The 23,731-nt window shown below is 37.9% G+C and overlaps 2 protein-coding genes across 2 annotated transcripts; both read right to left on the bottom strand.

Moving 5' to 3' along the window:
• Window positions 1-2,090: 2,090 nt before the first annotated feature.
• sapcd2 (suppressor APC domain containing 2) lies at window positions 2,091-15,034 on the bottom strand. Its single transcript, XM_011481761.3, has 6 exons — window positions 14,052-15,034; window positions 10,549-10,682; window positions 6,325-6,471; window positions 4,883-4,984; window positions 3,724-3,840; window positions 2,091-3,641 (listed from the first exon to the last, which is right to left on the bottom strand). Exons 1-6 carry the CDS (start codon window positions 14,809-14,811, stop codon window positions 3,513-3,515), a joined length of 1,389 nt encoding a protein of 462 aa, XP_011480063.1. The 5' UTR covers window positions 14,812-15,034; the 3' UTR covers window positions 2,091-3,512.
• A 2,637-nt stretch (window positions 15,035-17,671) lies between these two features.
• Window positions 17,672-23,684, bottom strand: tmem141 (transmembrane protein 141). Its single transcript, XM_004074760.4, has 6 exons — window positions 23,582-23,684; window positions 21,177-21,328; window positions 20,959-21,025; window positions 19,701-19,784; window positions 19,500-19,610; window positions 17,672-19,302 (listed from the first exon to the last, which is right to left on the bottom strand). The coding sequence occupies exons 2-6, from the start codon at window positions 21,228-21,230 to the stop codon at window positions 19,238-19,240; spliced, it is 381 nt and encodes a 126-aa protein (XP_004074808.1). The 5' UTR covers window positions 21,231-21,328; window positions 23,582-23,684; the 3' UTR covers window positions 17,672-19,237.
• Between the last annotated feature and the right edge of the window lie 47 nt (window positions 23,685-23,731).

Raw genomic sequence — 23,731 nt, 5'->3', positions numbered from 1 at the left:
CAACGGCAGAAATCAAATGTGTCACTGTTCAACGGTAAGCCTAAAAATATACTAAACCTGTAAAATATAATCTGGACTTTTGGAAAGTACAATAACAGCATCAGTTTTAAGTGAAGAGAACAACCTTGCTCTGGCTAAATTACTATATGTTCATAAATAGTCGGTGTGACAAAATGACTAACAACTAACCTGACAAAGAGAAGTCTGTTTTAAAGAGGTGTTAAAGTGGTTGGTTAGAAGCCCTTTTTGGATTTCACGCTGGTTTGTGTGAGACATGTTTCTCAAGTACTCACCCAGTTTGCTCAGTCGTAACGTATTTATTTGCAACAAATTAAAACTTCTATTAAAGTTTAGATTCAGACGTGATCAAAACAAAAGGAAATCTCAACTTCATCTGATAAACATAGAAAGAGGTTTTTAAGTAAAATCCCTGAGATCATTTATCAAACATATAGTTAAAATACTTCACTAAGAACATATAGTTTATCAAAAGTGTTGACTTTTCGGTATCTCACCTTTAATCGGCTCTTGGGTTGAACAGAACTCACTTGTGTTGCTGTCCAAAGGTTTTTCTCACACTTATGCTGCAATAATTTCTAACCATTTCCCTCTTTCAGCCTGTCACCCTGACCGAGCTCTGTTGGCCACACACCCTAGCTGCTTTCAAAATGTAATTTCAGTAAAATGCTCCACGGACCTGACTTTGGAGTTCCTGAAGCTGCAATCTAAAAATATCTCAGTTTCCACAGTTGATAGGGAAATCAGCTCAGAGGATGAGTGTCACTTACCTGTTTACTGGAATACAGCAGCCTCTGTGTTTCAGTTTGCAAATTTAGAGCGATCACTTCAGATTGAATAGGTGAGATCTTCTAGAGATAGCACTTTAGGGATGGTCCAATCACAGCATGCAGGTGAGGGTGTGGAAGCTGGATTGTCTCCCTCTGGATGCTTCAACGTCTGATGTGGCCCCGGTGGATCCATCAGACATAGAAAAAACTAAAATGTGCAAAAATTTTGTAACGGCAGAAATCTAGAGAAAAAACAAAAAAGTGAAAAAAGGCAGCAGGACCTGAAAGGGGAGCCAGTGCAGCAGATCAGAAACGGAACAAAACGTGGAAAGCGACATCCCTTCATGCCGATTGGCAATGATGCAACTAAACAATGGTGTCTGACGGAAAATCATCAGTAAACAACTGATGCAACCATCATGGAAATCAGATCTGATTAAATTGGCTGTAATAGTGTGTAAGATGTTACATGAGACAAACATGTTTCACCGATTATCATGACACTGGACCTATTTGATGGCCTTTGACCTTTTAGCTATACTAAATCTATAGTCCTGGAGTTACTGTTTAAAGCCAAAACACTGGTAATATTGAGAAATCATCACACATCATGAAGCTTTTGCAAAGAAAGCATGTTTATTATTACACCATCTATTAGTTCTTCTTTACACTTCTGTCATTTGTGATCTGTTTGTGGAGTGGTAGTGAGTTTAAAAGAGGAGGAATTCAGCATGTTTAAACAGTTTTAAGTACCTTAGCTTGACCCTGCTTTGTTTGCTTTTCTGTGTCTGGCCACAAAAGACGTGTCTCCATCCCACCCGCAGCAGCAGCCGACCACAGGTTTAATGGGCTCTGCAGCAGAGCCTATTAAAAGGCAAGCAGCAGACTGAGAGGATTCGTCTTCTGGTCAAATTGGATTTATTTGTTCAAATGATCTGCTTTAGATCATTTGTGTTTTAACCAAAAATTTCAATGTCAGGTGTTGTTGCCTGATTTATGTCTAAGAATCCTGTCTCCAGCTCAGACAGCAAAATGTTTAAATATGACAATTTTTTTAAACCAAAGATTACGTTTTATTCACTACTTTGATCATTAACTAAAATATTTACAGAAATGTATACATAAAACAAAAAAAAAACCGAAGTAAAAGATTGATAGAATTCTAAAAACAAAAGGTATAAAAGGATATTAAGAGTCAAATGTGTCATCTTTCCAAGTAGTTTTTCTTTGGTTTCTGTTCCACAGATCTTTGTAAAACATACTTTAAAATGCAGAGTGAAAGAGAAAAAAAAGGAAATAAATGAAGTCAACATTGTTTGGAGGTTTTATTTTGACATTTCACCTGACGTTTGTGGACTCAGAATGAAGTCTGAGCAGCAAAAAGAAAGTTACAAAACTTGGGTAACATACATGTGCAGATTTCCCAGCAGTACCAAACAAACACGTGAGAAAAGATTGTTTTATTTCTACCCTACCTTATAGCTAGTTTTCCTAAACATGTGGATGGCTTTCAAACTCCTAAAACCATCTGTTTGCAGGCTGATGCCGCTAAAAGTGGGGCTTGTATAAGGCTTTCATACCTGTAACTACATTTAATCTGCAGGGTTTCACTAAAAATGTCAGATCAAAGCCGATAAAATACAAGAAATACATGCTGGTTTTTAAAAATCATTAACTCCTTAAAGGGGATTTTTTTTAAACTGTTTCTGACATTTCTGAATCGTCCCCTGACGTATTCACCATCTCGTACCTTCCACAGCTTTTTTTTCCCCCATGTGCAAACCTTCAGATTTCTCCGTTCTGCCTCTGCATCTCATCCGCTTTGTAGACCGTTTCTCCGTTCATAATCCACGTTCGCATGCAGCAGCAGTGAAAGGTTTTTCTCTCTTGGAAAAGGAGCTTTAACCAAGTCCGTTTCCCATGATTCCATGCAGTTTGAGTGTTCAGGTGTGAAACAACATTCAAGAAGAACTATGGATATTTCTTTACATGCCTATAGGAGATACATGATTCCCTTCTAGTTATTCCTCTCCTCAGTGTTTAAAACACGTAGATAAAAACACTCCAAAACTAGAAAGAAAGATCCTTATTAATTTACATTGATAGAAAGGAAAACCTAAAATTTAGGACATTCTTGAATTGATTTAATCTAATTAGCAAACTTTAAATGAAAGTTTAAAAAAAGTTAAGATCACAGCAAGCAGGAGCAGCTGATTTGTTTTGATCCGATTATGGCATTTTTATTCCATCCGAAGCTTTATGTTCCGTTTTTTTAAGCTGCAAACAACTGTGTAGTTGAGGAGCGCGAGTACAAAACAAGTCCGACTTTGGGAGTTTAAAGAGATCTGGAAAGCGTAACCCGTCAATAAATTGGAGTGACAGGAGTTGTGGGGTCTCTCTGGTTTCTCAGGTGTCCCCGTCTTTGGAGACACTGGAGTGTTTCTGCAGAAAACCCGAAGACCTGAACTAAAAGTGCTTCATCTCCGTCCGTTCAGGTCAATTCAGGAGTGATCAGAACTTAGTGCATGGTTGGTTTTGTGGAGGAGTGGTTCAGATGTTGCAGTTGAGGGCCTAATATGGCTAAAGGTGCGTGGATACAGCGACTGGTCAGTCAGGCAAACAAGCGTCATCCTCAGCTTTCCACAGACACGCTGACAAGACGTTGTGACCATTCCTAGTTGATATTCGAGGCTAACCGAGGTTTTGGGTGGAGGACAGCCCCGTTCAGATGAAGGTGGAATCCATGGTGCTCGTGTCTTGTGCGCTGCGAGCTCGTGCCTCGAAAAGCTGCTTTATTAAGGCGGACTTCTCCTGCTCCAGCTGGGCAATCCGCTCACTTTTTTCTGTCACCTCCTTCAGGAAAAGAATGCAATTTTTGGTCAAAATGACGGTATTTGGAGTAAGTTAGTGAAAAAACTGTTACACTATGATGAACCTGAGTGAGAAGTCTGTTCTGGTCCTTCAGTCTCTGGATGGCTTGTGGTGGAGCGGGAGGTTGGGGCTGAGCGTTGGCTGAAAGTGCTGGTGTCTGAGTGCCGGAGGAAGGAAAAGACTGCAGAAACCAAAAGGAAGAGAAACTGTTCTTAGTTTATTACTAAATCATGTTTTTGGTCTTTTTAACATGTTCTTGTAGGATTCTTTTTAATGATGGAGGACATGTATAAAGAAAATTCATCTAAAAATTGCATTTCTGAGCATTATTTTATTCAACTCGTTGTGAAGCAGAAGCAGACAAAAAAAATGCAGTTTGAAAAGGAACAAATTTGTGATGAAGAAAAAGCTTTGGGCAGGCCACCAGCTCCCTGCTCTGAGATAGCGGCAACAAGGAGGGGAAAGGGGGCGGTGTTGCTCTGCGCCAACAGTCCCGCCCACAATTCAGAGGTGAATTTCTAATAAACTACTCAAACTGCAGGGTTTTTTATTATTATTATTTTGGCTAAAATCTGCATCATCTTAATTAAAATACCACTGGAAACACTTTTAAGAGAGAGAGAAAGCTAAAATACCAGTTCAGATAACTTTTCTGCAAACACAAAAAAAAACTATAAGTAAATATTGTCCATAAACAGAACTATTTATCAATCATACTTTTAATTATTAAACCATAATGGAAAGTTAATTATTTCATGTTCCAATATTTCTAACAAACAATTGCAGAATTTTTGACAGATAATACAAAAAGGTACTGTTAAGTATATTTAATTTCAATTTGATTTTAACTAATTCTAATCTATTATACATTGGTTTAACCACATTATATTATCTTAATGCCACACATTTTCATAAAAAAATTAGCAAACTACCCCAATAAAATGTTGCTGCTTTGAGCACAAACAGAAAATCTCCTTGAATAGCTGTAAATATTCAGAATACAGGAGATGCATGCAAACTAAGCTGAAGCCACCGACACTTGCAAAATAAATTTGTGTAAAGTTTACACTTAAGTGAAAAGGGGAACAAAACATTAAAAAAAAAAAAACTCTATTTCTGAGCTTTTAAAAAAAAATCAGATTAATAAATCAGCAATTTACCAGCAAATATGGTGTTAAACTGCAGATAAAAAGTTCAAACCTCTACATGTGTTCCATACTCACCATTCCAGTGCAGGTAATCAGGTCGTTGAGACAGCGGTTGACCTCCTGGAGTTTAGGAATGAGAACATTCATGCGGCTCTGACTGGCCTCAGTAAAGAAATCCTGCGGTTTCAATCAATCACAAATGAAAACAAATACTGTTAACATTATATCATCTGTATTTGTACAAAGTGAAAAAAGTGTCCGTCCTTCACTGTGACTGACAGACAGATAATGGACAAAAAAATAGGTAAACCTAGCTAAATTTAGGAAATGCATTTTGCTGCATACTTTGTGGGTCAGAGAGATCATGTTCATTGTTCAGAGTTCCAAACATGTAGAAGAGGGGGATGCCAAGCTTTTAGTGGGATTTTTTTTGGAAAGCTTGCTATCCCAGGTTAACTGTTTTTATGGGATCATGAGGTCAAAAGTCAGATTTTGGATTTCAATGTGTCTGCATCCTTTGTGGCTAAAACAAAGCTTCATAATGCATTACAGTGAAGATTAAAGACACAACAAATGAGTGTTCTACACTAAGAGCTCTTTAAATCAGCAGTTTGAGTTGTTTATTTTTTAATTTAGAGAAGTGTGCAACAACTCAAAGAGGTGTTAATGTTGTTGTTTTTTTTGCCTAAGAGACCTAAATTCTCACTTCCTTGCTTCTCACCAGCCTTTTTAAAAACTTTTTGAACTTGGTGATAGTCTGGCTAATGCAGTAATTCAGGTTTTTTAATCTGATGACAGTTTAGTTACATGAATTAAGAAAATATGTCATTGTCATACACATGTAAATGTGTATATTCAGCATGTCCTGATTGTTCAAGTGAGCAGTTTATGTTACGTTTAAATATTAATGCTAAAATTAATCAGGATTATTTAGGGTTTTCTTCAAATAAAGAGCATCTAGAGCTTTGAGATGAAGGAGTAGAGTTTTGACTGTTTGAAACCCTAAATTATATTCACAGTCAGACTTCTGCTGCTTGCTGGAACAATTGAATCAGTTAGTTCAAAAGGGGCCCAAGTCCAAGAGGTTTGTTGTTCCAGGAAATCATTTTAATTGAAGAGCTCAAAGGGAGGCTACACCAAATGATTAATACGTTACCCAGATTTAGCACCAGTTCATAGCTTACAAATGCTATAATACGAAGCACCTCACTTTTATAATTTCAGAGGACTAGCAAACTAAAGTCTCTGAACTGGGCCCATGCAAGAGATGCCCAAGTCCAGGAATTTTGCACTTAATGCATTTTTAAAGGCCAAGCATAGTCAGTACATAATCCGATAGCTTTTCCCTTGAAGACCATAGAACATATATTATCTCTATTTTACAAAATTGTGGACTTGGGCCCCTTTTGAACAAACCGATAAAATTATCATCTGCCTAGCTGAGATGAATTTGATGAAAATGATGTGAGAAATGTTGTCTTTCCGGAGGCCTTAAATTCCCCGCTGTCTCATCTCACCGTGCACGTGGAGCTTTGTCCAACTTGTCGCTGTCTCTCTGCGACATTGTGGATCTGGCACTGATACCAGTCTCGAGCCCGTTCCACCACTTCCAAGCCGGCCAGCAGGGAGTCCTTTTCTTGCTCCAGCTCTTTCATTTGCTTCAGCTGCGTGAAGTGAAAGTTACGTTTTGAAGGAGAAGTAGAAGGGAAGAGCAAGAAAGGGGAAGGGTAGCAGAACAGAGGAAGGAAAATACTTTTTAGTCCCGTATTCTTATGGAAAGAAAACATTTTTCTTTGTGGCATAACTTTTCAAACTGTACACAAACGTCCATCTTTTCACAAAAGCATCTGCCGTTCACTCCTTTGTGATTGTCGGGACGATGGCGCCACACCACTTCTACTAAACTCCCTCCCATCTAGAACAATGTTTAGGAGAGCGGCGACTCCAGCGCCATGACAACCACACAACAACCTAAGAATGGAGTAAACACTGGATCCACTTCAACTATGGGTACCCCTGCGTGTGTGTGTGTGTGTGTGTGTGTGTGCGTGTGTTTGCAGCTCTGCAGGGCTGTATTGAGTTGTGCTGACCAGGCTGTCCATGCGGCACGCTGCCACAGTCCAGGCCTCAATGCTGGCATTCATCCACCCTGTGTGTCATCCCATCGCTGCATCCCTGTGAGCATGTGCTGCACATTACATCCACCCATCATCACTCCTGCACCAGAAGTGAAGCAGACTGACAACAAGGACTACAAAACAAACAAAAAAGCCTGAATGAAGGGATCTATAAACAAAAACTGAAATATGACCCAGAGTCAGGCGGTCCGAATGAAACAGGAAACTGCTTTAAACCAAAATAGAACAGTAGCAGGATGGATGTACACATGAGCTCCTTTGGGTTGAATAACACATTGACACAACAATGTACAACGATACATTTGGCTAAAGAAAAACACAATAACCTTTTAGATTTGCTTTACAAAGAGAGATGAGGACTAAAGACCTGTGATGATGGCAGATTAGATTAAACAATCAAAAGAAGATACAATTTTTAAGTAATTCATATTAATAATAATCTTCAAATCTGGGAACCTTTGAGGATTATTTAGAGTTTGTCCAGCAGTTTAGAAGCATACAATTCTGAGCCTTTATAAAACGTATGCACCCCTGATTAATGGCTCCAAACTTTTCAAATAAAATTAGTGTTAATAAAGAACCTTTTTTAGAAAAATAATTGGGAAAAAATGACAAAATCTTTCAACTTTACTCTTGTCTATTAAGGAAAAACTACAAAAAACCCTTAAAGGTTGAGCACGATCCCAGCTTTTCCTCCAAAGTGTCACACCTGGATCCCAGATACTGAAATGCTCCTCAGGAAACGACCTTTAATCTCTCCCTCACAGCCCTTCTCCTGTTTCTGTTCTCCTCCTGCCTCATTCTACTCACCCAGAGGAAAAACTGCAGGGCCTTGCTGCTGTAGAGGCTACTGCTGAGGGGGATGAAGACAGTGGTGTAGGCAGCCCACACAGCCGTCCAGGCCGGACTGATCGAGTCCTCTACCTCTACCAGGCCCCTGGGCCCGACCCGGCTCACTACCATCGGGGCAGCAGCGAGCCAAGTCGGCCTGGGTGGGAGGGACGAGGGGAAAGGGGAGGAGGACAGGGACAGGGGCAGGGACGGAAGGAGAAGGTGGGGAGTCGGTCAGTCAACCTCCTCAGACACAGAGGTCAAAAGGAAGAGAAGAGACGGAGACACAAAGACGGAAAAGAGAGGGAGAACAGATGAGCAGGAACGACTGGGGAAAGATCAGGCAGGAAAGTGAGAGGAGGCACGAGCTCCTGACTGGATGGTGGGAGGAGCTTAGCAGGGGACAGGGCGATAGGAGGAGAGTGCCTGAACCAATAGGAAGCCTGGAGCCTGTATGCTGGAAACATGTTGTTTCCTCTTGTCCAAGTGAAAAATCCAAACTCTAAATGATTTAAATCCACTCTGTGCTTTGCCACTGACAGTCTGCAAACAAACTTTATCACTACTTTAGATAAATTACACAACTTCTTGCTCCCCGGGAGGGTCACTTTGTAGGTACCGTAATAGACGCCCTTCCCAGTAAAAAACTGTGTTTTTGCTGTTTTTGACATGTTCTTGTGGCATTTTTCTCATGATGGAGGACATATATTAGGATAATTAAGCTAAAAGTTGCATTTATGAATATTTCTTTATTCAAATCATTGAGAATCAAGAGAAGACGAGAAAATCCTGTTAGAAAAAGAGCTCCATGCTCCGCTCCATTCCAATGCATCCACTTGTAGACGACAAAATCCATGAATGTCTTTGTTTTCCTCACTTAAACTGGAATCTGGATCAAAACTGTACGGCTGGATAGCTCCAATATTTATTTATTTTTAGCTGTAATGTTAGGTTGGGGATGTGAGGGGATCTAAGCTAGTGAGAAAGAGTGTGACAGATGAATGATGGAAAGTGAGGGCAGGCTTACTCTGTGCTAGGGTTAGGGTTAGAGGTAAACAGAGGTGAATTTCTAATGAACTCCTGCCGCTCTGCAGAAACTATGTCCTGGAAAACAACAGAGCTTTTTTTTTGGCTAAAAGTGGCATAATCATAAAGAAAAGACCACTGGGAACACTTTGAAATTAGATCAAAAAATGATTGGAGTGGGACTTTAAGCATAATCAGGCAAAAGTCTGGAGAAAAAATACCCACACGTGGCCAACACTTTACTCAACTTAATTTAACAGAATACTAAAAAAAATGCGTTCAATGTTTATACAAAAAAATAAAGCATGTTTAACTACAGATACACTCCAGGATCACAGTTTTTGAAATTGTCATTATGAAGATTTTCTTTGCTCTATAGCCACGCCCTTTAGAGGTCAAATCATCCGTCTTCATCCAACCCTCTCCTCTGCCTCCTCCTCAATCACACCAACCACTCTCATTTCCTCCTTCACTGCATCCATGAACTCCTCTTTGGTCTTCTGTAGGATTCTTTCATGGCAGCTTCAACCTCAGCATCCATTTACCAACACAGTTACAGTCCCTCCATCTGAACGTGTCTAGACCATCTCATTCTGGCTTCCCTCATCTTCGAAACCTCTAACAAGAGCTCCTCCCCCTGATGGACTCATTCCTGATTCCAACCATCCTTGTCACCCCCAAAGAGAACCTCAATATCTTCTCCTAGCCTCCTGTCTCTTTCTCAGAGTCACTTTCTCTAAACCAACAACATGGCTGCACTCACCACCTTTGCTTTAATTCACGCCGTCATTAAAAAAGAAAAATTGTAGACAAACATGCCAAACATAACTACTTTTAGTTTTGCATAAAGACAAGTTATGGCTTGAACAAAGATTTTTTCATGTTTGGTTGCCTTTGTAGTTGTAAAAAACAAAAATTCCCATTGTTCGATTTAACGTAATTTTAATTCTCAGCCTTTTTTTAAAAATCCAAACTGTTTATGTTTAGTAGTTCTTTGGAAATTTTATGCATTATTTCAGTGTTTTTCAACCAGTGTGCCGTGGTACACTAGTGTGCCATGGGAGATGGTCAGGTGTGCCGTGGAAAATTGCCCTCATTAACTGATCTAAAAACATTTGCCATCTCCAGGATATCAGCTCTTTGTTCATCCAATCAGGCCCTGATAAAACACTGAGTAATTAGGAATATGAAAGATCGTAAAACACTTTTTTCTTTGTGTTTATTTGATTAAACTAAAGACGTTTTGATAAGAATGACGGTACCATGATTTAGCCGTTGCGTCAGCTGTTTTCGGAAAAGTCCCGCCTTTTAACTGTCTCCACTAGGGCTGCACGATATGAAGAAAACTCGCGATATGCGATATTGGTGATTAATATCGCGATAACGATATAATTTGCGGTATATAAACAAATAGCCAAACAACCAAAAACATCATTTACATTTAAGTCCATAAACATGCCTCATACGATAGGGGAAAATGCTAAACTGTTCCTAGGTGTGTGTGGGTGTGTGTGTGTGACCGACTGGCAACCTGTCCAAGACGTATCCTGGCTTCTCGCAACAGAAGCTGAGATAGGCCCCAGCAACCCTGTGACCCCAAAAAAGGATTCACCTGGTTCACAAGATGGACAGAGCTTGTAATTGGCGATTTGTGAAAAGGAAAAAAAGTGGATAAACAGGAGGAACGCTCCAGAAAATCCAAATCAGACTAAAAAGGTCAGATTGTGAGTGAGTAGGGGGACCAACCATTCCATAGTCAACTCCATTGGAGATGGTGTGCCTCCTCTGCTCTTCCCGACTCCGCCCATGTCGCCTGGAGCCTCCGGTAAACCCTGTGGCAGATTCACTCTGAGATCTGGGCAAACCAGATTTCACGACACCTAGAAAAAAAATGTAAATAAGACAGTTTAGGAAAACTTGGAATGCTGTCAATATGCTAAACACAGATTAGAAGCCCTTGTTTTTCTTTCAAATACACAAAAAAATATAAAACAAACTATAAATGTTGATATGTTGGAGTAAAAAATTTATTCCACAAAAGATTTTTTAAAAAGGTTTCATCTTTACATTCTGAGCTGATTCACATGTTGATGAAGAAATAAAATAAAAATAAAATTAGTTTAAATGAATAGCAGCTTTTAGCTTCCTTTTCACACCACTGGAGGGAGCTGCAATCTTTAAAAACAAAGCAGACGGTCATTCATTTCAAAAAGCCAAATAATGACACTAAGTGTTCATTTGCTCCTCATTTTAGTCCCCTGATTGTAGAGAACACCTCTCAAATCAATGATCCAGTTTCCTGTTAGATACGTCTGCCCTCGCTTTAAGGTGCAGATCTGACGAGGAAGAGACAGGAGATGTAATTCTTTACCCCATCTCGCTGTGAAACTCAGCGTTTCAGCGCACAGCACGATGACGGAGTTATCGAGCATGAATGTTAGGAATCCGTGCTGAAGCTGGGGGCGTCGGGGAGGATTTCATTGCAGCACTGGTTCAGTGAGCCCTGCTCTGTCTGCTTTAATACACACTAATCCAGCAGGGTTTGGCTGCGTGTGAAAGGTTATATCACAGGCAGGAACGCTCATGATGGTCAGTCCAGAGGATTTAAACTCCCAAACTTAACATCCTAGACTTGGACTCATTAATTGCAAGATGACAAACATGAATATACAACTGTGTGTCCGTGCTTTTTGTAGGGGAGGTGTTTATCCAGGAGATGCTATCATACAGAAGTCTGAAGATTTTTGTTTGATTTAAAAGGCGTGTTGCACCTTCAGAGGAAAAAAATATCTTTTGCATGAATGTCTGCCTCTTCTTTGACCCTGGCTAAGGTCAGCAATGTCAACTGGGTAAATGTGCACTGACAACTGGTTATGATAGCTGGTTCTTCTTAGCCAGGCCTGAGTTAAAGCGGTGACATAATAGTAGTAAATGAGGAGAAAGATCTTCAAGTCTAGCAGTCATATTGACTTTCACTGACATTCAATTAAGGTCTCTTTTCGTTGCCGTTGACAACCAGATGACCAAATGCTGACATGCAAGACCTTGTCTGATACGATTGACTTGTAAGGAGTTCAGTGCATCCAACAATGCTATTAGGGAAGCACCTAAGATTGTGGGAGACAACTCTTGGAAATTAAGAACTAAAATGACAATTGAAAATGAAAGGATTTTATCGCTTAACTTTTTTTATGCATACATGTGTATTCGTGGTGTTAGACTTAAGTGCACAAAGCAAAAAAGGGGCTAAATCTGATAAATCTGTACAGTTTCCCATTAACCCTGTGGGAAAAGAGAACATGATGGGTGGATATATGGATATCTGTTGATCTTTATTTTAACCCTTATACAATTTTTCTTAGTAATTACAAGTAAAAAAAAAAAACATGAAAGAAAAATAACTGATATAGTAAAATCCTTTTAACATCCCTACAGATGCTTTAGATCAGCCATGTTGCATGCAAGGTTTGTGATCACTTCTAAAAATCTCAATGGATCTGTTTCCATCCAGAAATATAATCTGATTATCAGATTTCTTAAGTACAGTAATCAGATCATCCGAGCATTCATATGTAGGCTTTGGTGGCTTAGCTCTAGTGGATAGTTCTTATTTATATGATTGATTGTAATAAATGCTTGATATTTATAATGTGATAAATATACCTTTTTTGTGTCAAAGTTTAACAGTTATTAATATTATTAAGGAGTAGGATTTAATGAGCTACAGCCTATCTCCTTTTCAAACATGTTACTTTTTCTGTCTAATGGGGAATTTTTTTCCCTCAGCTGAAATGGACTGAAAAATGTATTATTGTTATCAGCTGTTTTTGTTGTTATTTGATTTAATTTATTTCAAGCATTAATTGTAGTCAATACAATAATAAAAATAAAATCACACAGGTTTATCAAACTGACTACAGAAATGATGAAATGCATAGACAAAACAAACAATCAAGACACACTTAAGTCACATTTGCTTAATTAAATATAGTAATCATTAACTAAAGTAATGTAGATCTTGATTTATTTAAAGGAGTGGGAAGAAGCAAGTTTATATAATCCCATCCCTACTGAGTTGATTCATTTTATAGTTTTTACATAGTTTTTGTAATCCAGTTCTGATCAGATAGATTCTTTTCAAGTAATAAAACCAAGTGCTTATTGATGATTGATTATCTTCAGAAAACATTTATTCATGATTTCAGTAAACAGTAACGAAACTCACACACCATGTAACACATATGTAATACGCTTTGATTATAATCAGAATACATTTTCATTAATTCCAGAAATCATCTCTACACAATGCAGATCAAGTTATCAAGTAACACAATCGAGCGCTTATTGATTATCCTCCAAAAGAATTCTTATAGCTTTTCAGTAAACAGTAATGATTCACACTTTAGGTAACCGATATGTAATAATCATTGATTATCATTTGAACACATTATCATGTTAATCCAGAAATCATTGCTTCATATTGGAGATCAAGTTAAAAAAAATTGATAGCTTATTGACTGTTATGCATTTGAAATCAATAAAAATAAATAAATAAACTAAATTTACGTGACAGAGTCCAATCGTTTATGACCTAAAAACATGGACAGACGTGTTCTACTGGGTCATTTTCACCTACAGTCCCTGGATATAGGTTCAGTCAACCAGAATGGGATCTAAAAAGCATAATAGAAGAATTCATCTCTAAAATGTGACTACAAATAAATACACTCAATATAAATTTAAACCATCCACAGAGAATCACTGAAACACTGCATCAATTCAAATGTATGGATTATTTACAATGTTAAAAACGTATTTAAAGGCATCTAGGTGTGCAAAAGTATGAATCGCCTGCTCAGATTCAATAACAAAAAGGTTTCTTGTGTAAAACTAGTCCCACTTTTGGGGATTTAATGCTAAATTGAGTAAATCTGGATGGGTTTTTCTTGAATGGAGGACTTTACTATCAGTGGAGCATTACAGTATATGCAAAACGTGATATTGTGATTATCTTTATCAGTTGTCTGATTAGAAAAAAATCAGATTTATCCACAATTATCTGGTTTTGTTTTACATGCATTCGCTCTATTCTGACCTGTGTGTAATAGAAACAGTGAATGGTGGGGGGTCACCACTGAGTGGAAACCAAATGACCATGGACAGATGCTTGGAGATAAAAGCCAGCTGTCATGATTCTGTAGGACAGCCCCGATGACGCTGGACCGTTTGGAAAAGGTTCGATTCCTCACCTGGTTCCAGGATCTGCGAAGCCTCCAGGGCCAGAGACTCGATGGACCTGACTCCGTTCCTCTGTGGCTGTCCCGGCTTGGTCGGGGGACCCATGTCGGGACGGTACCCCCCACCTTCCGGCGGTACCGGGATGCGCTCCACACTGCGCCCGGACCTCTCCAAGCCCGAGCCGTACCGCGCTGGTCCACATTCTGGGTACCCGGGTCCCTCCTCCGGCCTGGCCCGGTTCTGGTGGGTGTTGGTGATGTTGCTCGGCCTTAATGGCCGGACCTTGTTCTCCACCCGCGTTCCGACGCCGCACGTGGACAGCGGGGCGGGTTTCTTTTTGGGCTCCTGCTTCGGGAACTGCTGGGCCTTCAGGTGCGAGCCGTTCTCCGGGTTGAGCATGGAGTACCGCAACCCCGCCACGAACCTCTCGAACGTGAGACAGCCGTGCGGGGGAGTGACTCTCCGGAGGCAGCTCAGCACCCCGCCGGGCAGGTCCCGTGTGTCTGCGCCCTGCCAGCGGCTCTCAATCTCGGAGATGTGGACAAAACCGCGACCCCCGTCATCCAGGATGTCAAACAACGTCCTCAAACTGTGTAGAAAAGCTTTCGGCAGTCCATCAGTCGAGTAATCTGTCTCTGTGAGCTGCATTTTAGTACTTTTTAAGCTGTGCACCGGATTTTGGATCACCTCTTTCGTTGACCCAACAACTTTCCCATAAATCCCCGAAGTGCCGTTTAGCTTGTAGCTGTGGTCGGGCGCTATTAAAGCCATGGAGGTCTGAAAACCTATTACACAAACACCTATAAAACGTTTTTTGTTTGTTTTTTTCTGTTTCCAAATTACTACACTGTCCAGCCGTCCACAGAAATAGTCAATAACTCCAAATATGCATCAATTTATCAACTTTCTCTGCCTAATCCCCCGCACCACTCTGAGTTTGAACTGAGCTCCTTCGCTCTGACACTATCCAATGCTGTGACCCTTACTTTCTTTTCAATCACAAGCTCCGCCTTCAAATGGCTCCCCGGATCAGCCATTGGCTGCTATCTACACATGCTCGTCACTGATTGGTTGGTGTCCGAGGTAGGCTTAAGTTTGAGTTGCGCTTTTGTTATTATACTTGCAGAGACGTTATTCATGAAACCTGCATTTGATTACGTTTTCCACATATTGCGGACGCCAAATACTTTTCATAAAGGACACTGTTTAACAGTTTCAAACGGATACTAATATCTAGAATCTAATATTCACATTGACTTTTGGTTGCTAACTCATATAAAATAACCTAGTTCTGGTGTTTACGTCTCAAAGAAGAATGGTTCTCCACCTCTTTTTTTTTAATAAGGTGTGTCCCCTTGTAAAAAAGTCTATTTTTTGTCAGGTATCCTTGTTTGAAACCAGTCATACAGAATTCAGAGAACTTAACAGAAACATCAAACACAACAAAAAAATGTTTTTTAAACATTTTTGTTAATATAAAAAAAATCCACCACAAAAAAGGATTGGCATTATTAATAGAAAAAACAGCAGAAGATATTTTGGGTTGGAAAGCTAGAAAGGGAACACATTTATTGTAAAATATCCCATTGAAGGGTTCATCTTGAATTTATTTGATGGTGACTTGCCATAACACATGTAATGTTAGGGACAAAACTTTTGGATCATGACATTTAGACTTAAAAAAAAATGAATTGGTTTTCTATTTACCAAATGTATTTAAGCAGCCGGATGGCTCAGCTGGCTGTGTGTAGAACTGACGCATGGGAAATGCTTGGGCAAGACCCTTTACCGCTACTGCCAAATTATGTAGCGTGTCTGGGTCTCCCTGTGCCGGTCCCCAGCCCGGATCGTGTCAGGAAGTGCATGGTGTGCTTTTTTAAATGTAAAGCTTAAGTAGGATACTCTCTTAAGTGCCTAAAAATAGAGCCAGGGTACATAAATTCCACATCTGATATAGACTTTAAAGTCTTAGGTTATTGTAAAGATGAAGTTAGACTATTTTGGGAATGATAACCTCTGTGTAACCTTCAAGTACTAGAATAATACATTTCGTACAGTCACATTCGTGTAGCACATTGCTCAAATTTTTAAATACACACAATATCTTGTTTTTCATATTTGCAACACACAATGAAAATAAGTCCCAGTATCCATCTTTTGTAGGGATATTTTCTATTAGGCAAGTTCTTTATATGATATATATGAGCAATTTATGTGACTTATATTCCTTGTGCCAAGACATACATTGAGTTACTTAAAATGCTATCATCAGTTTTACTACACAACACACTGTCAAATGAGAACAACTGTTAAAGAATGCAAAGTCAACATGTAATATAATTAGAACTAAAGACTTTCTTTAGGCCAACTTTGCAGAACATTTAAATGAAACTTTCCTGCCTTGTGGAGAATCTGCCTCCACACAGGCCTGTGTTTACTCCCAACCTGCCCAGACATGCACCCTTATGCCGTCATCTTAAAAAAATCTGAGGTGTTTAAACAGTAAATGCTCTCACATGTTTCCGTGACCATTGAAGATCTTAGCTTTCTTGTCAGACCAGATTTTGTAGCTTTTGTTCTGACTCTGGAAGGTTCTTTAATACCATTTTCAGCACAGTACTTTGTGGAAATTGATAGCAGTAGTGAGCCATCACACCAATACACATTTTTATGTCATCTAAGAGGATGAGATTTTTGAAAATGGAAAGCAAGTTCAGTTGGTTACCTAACCAAATTCAGTGAAAACAGTGGCTCAGGGAAACCATTCAACTGACAGGATGAGCTTTCACTCCAACTCTATGTGATTTCATCAAGAAGCTCACACAAACACAGACATCTTTCATATTTTTAACACCACCAGTATTTTTTAGATATGTCAAAAAGCCAGTCCTGTCTGACAAAGGTATTATTTCTGCTTACTGACCTTCTTTTCTGTCTTCTCTCTAACACAAACGCTGATCCTCCCATCATCATCTCCAGTTTGCTAGGCGTCTCTCTGCATCTTCCCTTGAGCGTTATCGGTGTGCATGTGACAAAGGATTTCAGAGCTTATTTCCTCTCAAGATGCAGAAAGGGAGTTCAGAACCATTAACTCTTGATGTGATAAGTCAGATTTGAATTGCAGTGGGGGAACGGTCAGGGGGCAGAGAGGGAGCGGGAATAAACATTACATCAGAACCGAAAGCAAATTGAATTATTACTGTTGTCAGCTCCATGCCTTATTCTACACAAATCAAAAGCTTGGACTTTGTATCCTACTTAGATGCTTAAGGTCTCCTGAAAGACTCTATTGTTCCTTCAGCTTGCATGGCACAGTGCAAAATTTATATTTGCAATAATTGCTTAAGAGTTATGCCAGAAATAATGTAAATCATTTGCTTTTAGAGATACCCCCAATCTATATTGGCTAAAGGTAAATACAAGTTTTTCCCCATGGAGAAAAATTATATGTTTTTAAAAGGTTAGAACTAGTCAGGAAAGTTGCGTTTGAGACATTTTCTTCTCATAAAACAAGTATACGTCATTGTAATGTCATTGTAGGGACTTCAGTGAAACCAAAGCACAGAACCCTAGCGTTTGAGTACACAAAAACAAATTCTAACAAGCCATGTTCAGAAATTCCTGCAACATCTCAGGTGAGAGAGTCTTTATTTGATACCAAGCATGTTAAAGACACATATCTGCCCATATTACACTAAGTTGGTAGGCATTTATTATATTATGAAGGGAATAATGAGTGTTGAGTGTTAAAATTCAGCTTAATATGGATTAGTTTGTGGGGTTTTTTGTAAATCAAATTATTCTGATTCCAAACAGCTTTAATATTTGACATGTATTTCTTCTGCTTCATTAAACATAGAATACTGAATGAGTGTCATATTGCTGTTATTCCTAGTCGACCTATTGCAGACCGCACAAATCTGAAATCCTGATACAGGAGCACTAATCTGAAAGCTGTTCCGGGGTTTTTTTTTTTTTTTTGCCAGGAAAGCCAACATGGTGACAGAAAGACAAAGAAAACGACAGAACGACTCAATCACCTTCTTTTTCATATAAAAAAAACATGCATTTGATAAATTCTACTAAAAAAAAGGTTTGCAAATTGCTCATGTAGGCAGAGGACATGGAAAGATTCTACTTAAACTTAATCCTTCACAGATATTTACATTAATCCTATTCGGTTGTACTGTTTTGTAAGCCAAGGTTTTTTTAAATGTTTTTTTGAGGGCATTTTTTGTCCTGGTGTTGTAAGTAATTGACAAAGCAATCCAGAAACCAACTTAATATGCTGCAATGTTACAACGATCAAAGGCAAATCTTACTGTAGGTTAATATTAAGCATCCCTACATGAATTCAGTTTATAACCAATGAATGTAGTGTCAAACTAAAAAACAACATGTATTTGAGGCACAGCAAAATATTCCTCCACCATGGAAAAGTACTCATTAGCTTTTTATTGGACATGTATTACTTTGTCTTTCTTGTTATACTTCACAGTAGATTTTTTTTCTTTAATAATGTATTAAAGGAATGAAATAAAACGAAAAACCTGCCATTGTTTGCAAACACTTCCCAACTTAATGATAAAATCTCCAAAAGTGTTTAAAATCATAAAGAACAGGTCAAAAAATACCTTTTAAGCGATGGACATTTTCTTTTTTAATTCAATTTGTATCTATCAAAAAATGATCTTAAATTATTTTTTCTCTATTGATAAATAAACTAGGTTCATTAAACATAAGTAAATAGAAAAATCTGTTTCTTAAGTCAAACTGTATTTAATTACCGTACTTATATTTTTCAAAACATAAATTGTCTATCAAGTCTTCTACGGCTCAGGAAGTGCCTCTAACTAATTTTACAGAGTCTACAGCATCATCCAGTGGCTTTTTTTGGCAGTACAATTTATATTTAGTTTAATACAACACAAACCATCTTTGCTCAAAAAAGTCCCATTAGTTTATTTATTTTGATAGAACTTTCAAAGAATTCTTTACCTGTGAATAAAGTAACCTATTTTCCCTTCAAAATAAGAAAGTTCTTGCGCATTAAAACACTTTACACAAACCAAATAAATGAAATTGCACCTGTTGCAAGTTGCAAATTGCACAAAAATAAAAATCCAGTTTTATGCAGAATGCACTCTGTGATACAAAGGTCTCTCTATAGATCTTCTGGAAAAAATTATGGCATGGTTCACTCAATTACATCGCCGTATTTCGTCTTCTGAGGTCCTTTTGATTCCTCTGTTTGATGGGAAACTGAAAATACAAGAAAAAGGGAACAATAAATTGATGTCAATGTAAAAAAAAGCTGCAATTAAAAAATTTTTATAACTGCAGGGTTCAGTATCTAAAATTTGTGCAAAGAGAAAAGATAAGTCCTAAAGATAACATCGTTGGTAGACCAAAAAACTCATTTTTTTCCACAGTTTGCTGCAGAAAACTCTGGTTCTCACCCTTTACTGGTGACCTGTCTGGAACCTTTCCAGTCTCCAGCAATAACCAAAGGTCAGAGCATTTCTGCGTTTCCCAGCGGGTCACTGCATAACTCCCCACCGATGAGGCCACTGCAAAACAAAACCACACACTCACCGACTCACATGAAGTGTCACAAAATTGCAGATTCATTCTGCTGTTAAGAATATTAAGCTTCTCACATATTGAGATAAGAAGATTCCATTGTAGAGGGTAAGGGAGCTTCCTTTGTATAACCTTCTGAAGGGTAAATAATCCTGCAATACCTGTAAAAGAAGACCAGGAGAAGATGAAGAGGACAGATTCACAGCACAATATTTGCTAGACCCACAAGTTTCAACACTACATTTGATAACCTATGTCATTGTAAATTGAATCAGATCAGTTTTATTCAAAACGATTGTGATTTTCATTTGGCAAACTGAATACATTTTCACTTTTAAATGCATATTCTGAGCAATGGGAATGGAAACAACCAACACTTCAATCCTAGACCAAAACATGTCTACAAGTGTTTAAAAAAAACTTATTTTAACTAAATTGAAAGAAATAAAACTCTGAATACTTAGAGTGAAAGAAAATGCATTTTTTTAGCATAGGTCGTAACTAATTACACCAAGAACGGGGGCTGTCACTTTATCTCTTAAAACCCTAAACCAAATCCTGACCTCTGAGTCTGTCTGATGTACTGGCATCAGATAACATTATTCTTCTATACTAAATGGCGTATACTTATATAGGGACAGTAACTGTCCCATTCACATTCACACACTGATCGTGGCTCTGCTGCTGAACACTGGCACCGACCTATAACCACCAGTGCTTTGCCCAAGGACACATGGATGGGCAAAGAGGGAACTGAACCTGTGATCTTCTGATTTAATCAGAAACTATTAGTGCACATCCTGCACAGCTGGTGTACAAACAAATTCAACAGGATGGGAAGGCAAACAAGTGACAGATGTGTGTTGGTCAGCTCTCAAAAAAAAAAGATTACATTTTGAACTTTTTTTTTTGGAAGAAAAAAGGTTCTGTTATGAAAACTGATAAAATAAAATAAAAACAATGTTTTGCATTTGCCTTCAGTTGGACTTTTTATTGAAAAATAACCCATTAAACCCCAATTTAAAAATAAAATATTGGTTATGGTGCACTTTATAATTGTAATGTTATTCTCAGGCATTAGTTGGGTTGCTTCAAATAGGAATTTTCAGAAATGCACTGATACAAACCTCCAAAGGTTTGTGATTAACCTTAATTAACCCACTCAAATAACGAAAATATTAGTTTGTCAATTCACAGTATATTCCGTAGTTATACTATTGTCATAAAATAGTGTTGTTATGTAATTAAAGTCTAATTTATGACAGGGGGCTAATGCTCTGGCATTATAGTAATCCCTGATAAAATAAGTCTGTAAAAAAATAAAATAAACATTACCAAGTAAAAAGGTCCCAGTCCCCTTCATGAAGGCATGAGACTGACAGGCAGCGTAGCTCTCTAACCCCTGAAATATAAACAGAAAAATGTCTAAAACAGATCAAAGTTGTCATCCAGTAGATCACAGATCTTTCGTAGTTTTTGATGATGATTAACAACAATGTTCAAAGCTGGCGTCCTATGGAAATCAAGACAATAACAAACAAACATGAGCTCACCGGGTGTTTAGCGGCCACTTTGTCATCAACTCTTGTCAAGCCGAGATTCACCATGTTGTAAAGAACACAGAAATTAATGACCTGGATCAACTCTAAGGACTCGGGTAAGTCAGGTCTGAATCAAACTGTTCACTGTTGTGAAACATCCGCATCTGAAACCAAAGAAGAAGAAAGAAAATTAGTCTACCCGAAGCTATAGGGCTATCTAGAGGAGGATTAGGTGTACTGCAGCTCAGGTGAAACCAGCATGTCGGATTTTTTTTTATTTAAACAAAAAATCTGATTTGATAATTACCCACACATCTTTTAAACTTCAATCAATTAATTGCATGGATCAAATAATACATAGCTTTAATTGTAATTCTAAATTTTAGCATACCACCTAAGTTCCTTTTTAATTGTAATTCTAAATGTTAGCATACCACCTAAGTTCCTTTTTTATTTTTTTATTTGTTTGTTTCAAACTGATAATATTAAAAAAAAAATCATAAACAGAAGTAATGTATTGCATTAAATGACAATATTCAAAGGTTGAAAAGGGCTTTGGATGAAGTCTTTTTCAGTATAGTCCACACTTAAATTTATGCATGTAGTATTTTTACTGAATTAAAAAAAAACATTATTTAAGCAATCAATTAAAAGAAATACACATCGAATAATATTGTTGAGTCACTTATTTCTGTTCTTACATCACCTTTTATAATTGCTTTGGATCATCTCACTGCAGCAGTTCCATGTCAGAACCTCTGTTGTTCTCACAGCTGGTTTTAATAAACACATGTCAGGATTTTCTCTTGAATGAGGGGTTGTTGGATTCTTATTGGTGACTGTTTAGTTTTTCCCAGATCTTTGGCCATTGTTAACAGGTTGCAGTCTGACTATTTAAGGGTGTGGACTCGTGGCTTTTAAATAGATATCCAGTTCAAACAGGTGCCATTAATGCAGGTAACTAGTGGAGGATAGAAGAGCTTCTTAAAGAAGTAGTAACAGGCCTTTGAGGGACAAAGTTCTTACCTAACTATACCAAAAAAAAAAAAAACGTTAAAAATCAAACCATGTAAATTCCTCGATTTTTTTTCACATTATGTCTCTCACATTTGAAGTGTATCTATGATAAACATTACAAACAGATCATCTTTTTAAGTGGGACAGTTAGCTGAATGAGTAAGTGATCAATATGTTTCCCCCTGCTGTAACTGTGGTTTAAAGGGTAATTTCTTACTACAAATTGAAGAAGTGGAAATCCTGCATTTGCTTTAAAGGATTTTCTGCCTCAACTTTCAAATAAACAAAGCTTTAATATAAGTGTTATGAGACTTTTTTTTAAAGAAAAATCTGTTTCCTTTTGAGACAAACCTCACAAAAGCACCAGTCACCGCCATTTCACAAGCCCAGCTCTCTCCACTTTCTCTCCAACAGGAGGGTGAGCTCTTAAACTTATCTTATATAAACGTATCTTATTTTTGATAATAATTTTTCATAATAATTTTAGTAATATTTTTAATTATCTAATATAAATGTCATTTGTGATGTCCTTTATTGATGTTATATTATATAGATTATTTCTGAATGTCGTGTTGCTGCCACAGATAAATGAAATTTCCCCATTGAAGGATTAATAAAGTCATCTATCTATCTATCTATCTAAACACTGTCCACCTCCTGTGGGGAGTGGGCCAGGCATTGACAGACCTGTCAACAGGGATCCAGAGTTTCTCCCCTATTTCAGGCCATCCATGGATGGATGGATCTGGTGCTGGGTTTAAAAAAAATATACTTTAAACAAGAAAAAAAGATTACAGTGTTAATTTAAGAGTAGATTTTTTAAAGCACTGGACAAAAATCTGCTTTTAAATTTTTGTATTAAAAGCCCCCCTTTTTCATTCTTAACCAGTATATTACTTATATTATAAATGTTTTTATAATATAAGTTAAAACAAAATACAGTAATGTTTCCTAAAATATTTTAAACTTCTGAACTGAAATTAAATACACTTTCAATGGTTTGGAAGTGATACCCAGTTCCACCATCATGGATCACTGTTCTGTATCTTTTCTATCATTTCCTGCTTAAACACACCTGGTTTAAATGACTGTCATAGTAAAGTCTCTGCAAAGGTTAATAAAAAACTAAATCAGGTGTATATCAACAGTATAGGACTGAAACTCACATATTTGTTGGTAGATGTGACAGCAGTATACCCTGCCACACCCACAAACAAAATGGCGGTAACCTCTCCCCAGCATTGCACACTTTATTTTTAATTTTATTATTTCAGATTCTTTATTCTTAAATAAATGCACACATTTCTTTGAGTTAAAATATACATTTATTATCTATTTTCAATAATCTCTAGCACATGTACATTTGTTTAGTTTACTTATTTTGGTTTGTTTAATGTCACCTGTTTTTGAGTTGCCAGTGCTGAAGGTGCTACTGGTCCCTACGGGTGTGGCTGAGGTTCTGCTCCTGGAGCTGTGCTGTGAGGACTGGCAAAGGAGGAGCTCAAGCCTTCACAGCATTTAAATACTCCAGTCAGGCAAATGGGGTAGGC

This window comes from Oryzias latipes, chromosome 12, assembly GCF_002234675.1.
Source record: "Oryzias latipes chromosome 12, ASM223467v1".
NCBI lineage: Eukaryota > Metazoa > Chordata > Actinopteri > Beloniformes > Adrianichthyidae > Oryzias > Oryzias latipes.
The sequence above is the reverse complement of the archived record's forward strand: the minus strand, read 5'-3'. Positions and strand labels throughout refer to the sequence as shown.

Excerpts from the sequence above, each read along its gene's own strand:
- tmem141 (XM_004074760.4), bottom strand. The coding sequence starts at position 21,230 with ATGGTGAATCTCGGCTTGACAAGAGTTGATGACAAAGTGGCCGCTAAA. Across the intron at positions 19,611-19,700 it reads GAATCTTCTTATCTCAATAT|TGGCCTCATCGGTGGGGAGT; the intron begins GTGAGAAGCTTA and ends TTTGTTTTGCAG. Across the intron at positions 19,303-19,499 it reads AGACAGGTCACCAGTAAAGG|TTTCCCATCAAACAGAGGAA; the intron begins GTGAGAACCAGA and ends TTGTATTTTCAG.
- sapcd2 (XM_011481761.3), bottom strand. The coding sequence starts at position 14,811 with ATGGCTTTAATAGCGCCCGACCACAGCTACAAGCTAAACGGCACTTCG. Across the intron at positions 10,683-14,051 it reads TTCGCAGATCCTGGAACCAG|GTGTCGTGAAATCTGGTTTG; the intron begins GTGAGGAATCGA and ends TTTTTTTTCTAG. Across the intron at positions 6,472-10,548 it reads ATGGAGTTGACTATGGAATG|CTGAAGCAAATGAAAGAGCT; the intron begins GTTGGTCCCCCT and ends CACTTCACGCAG.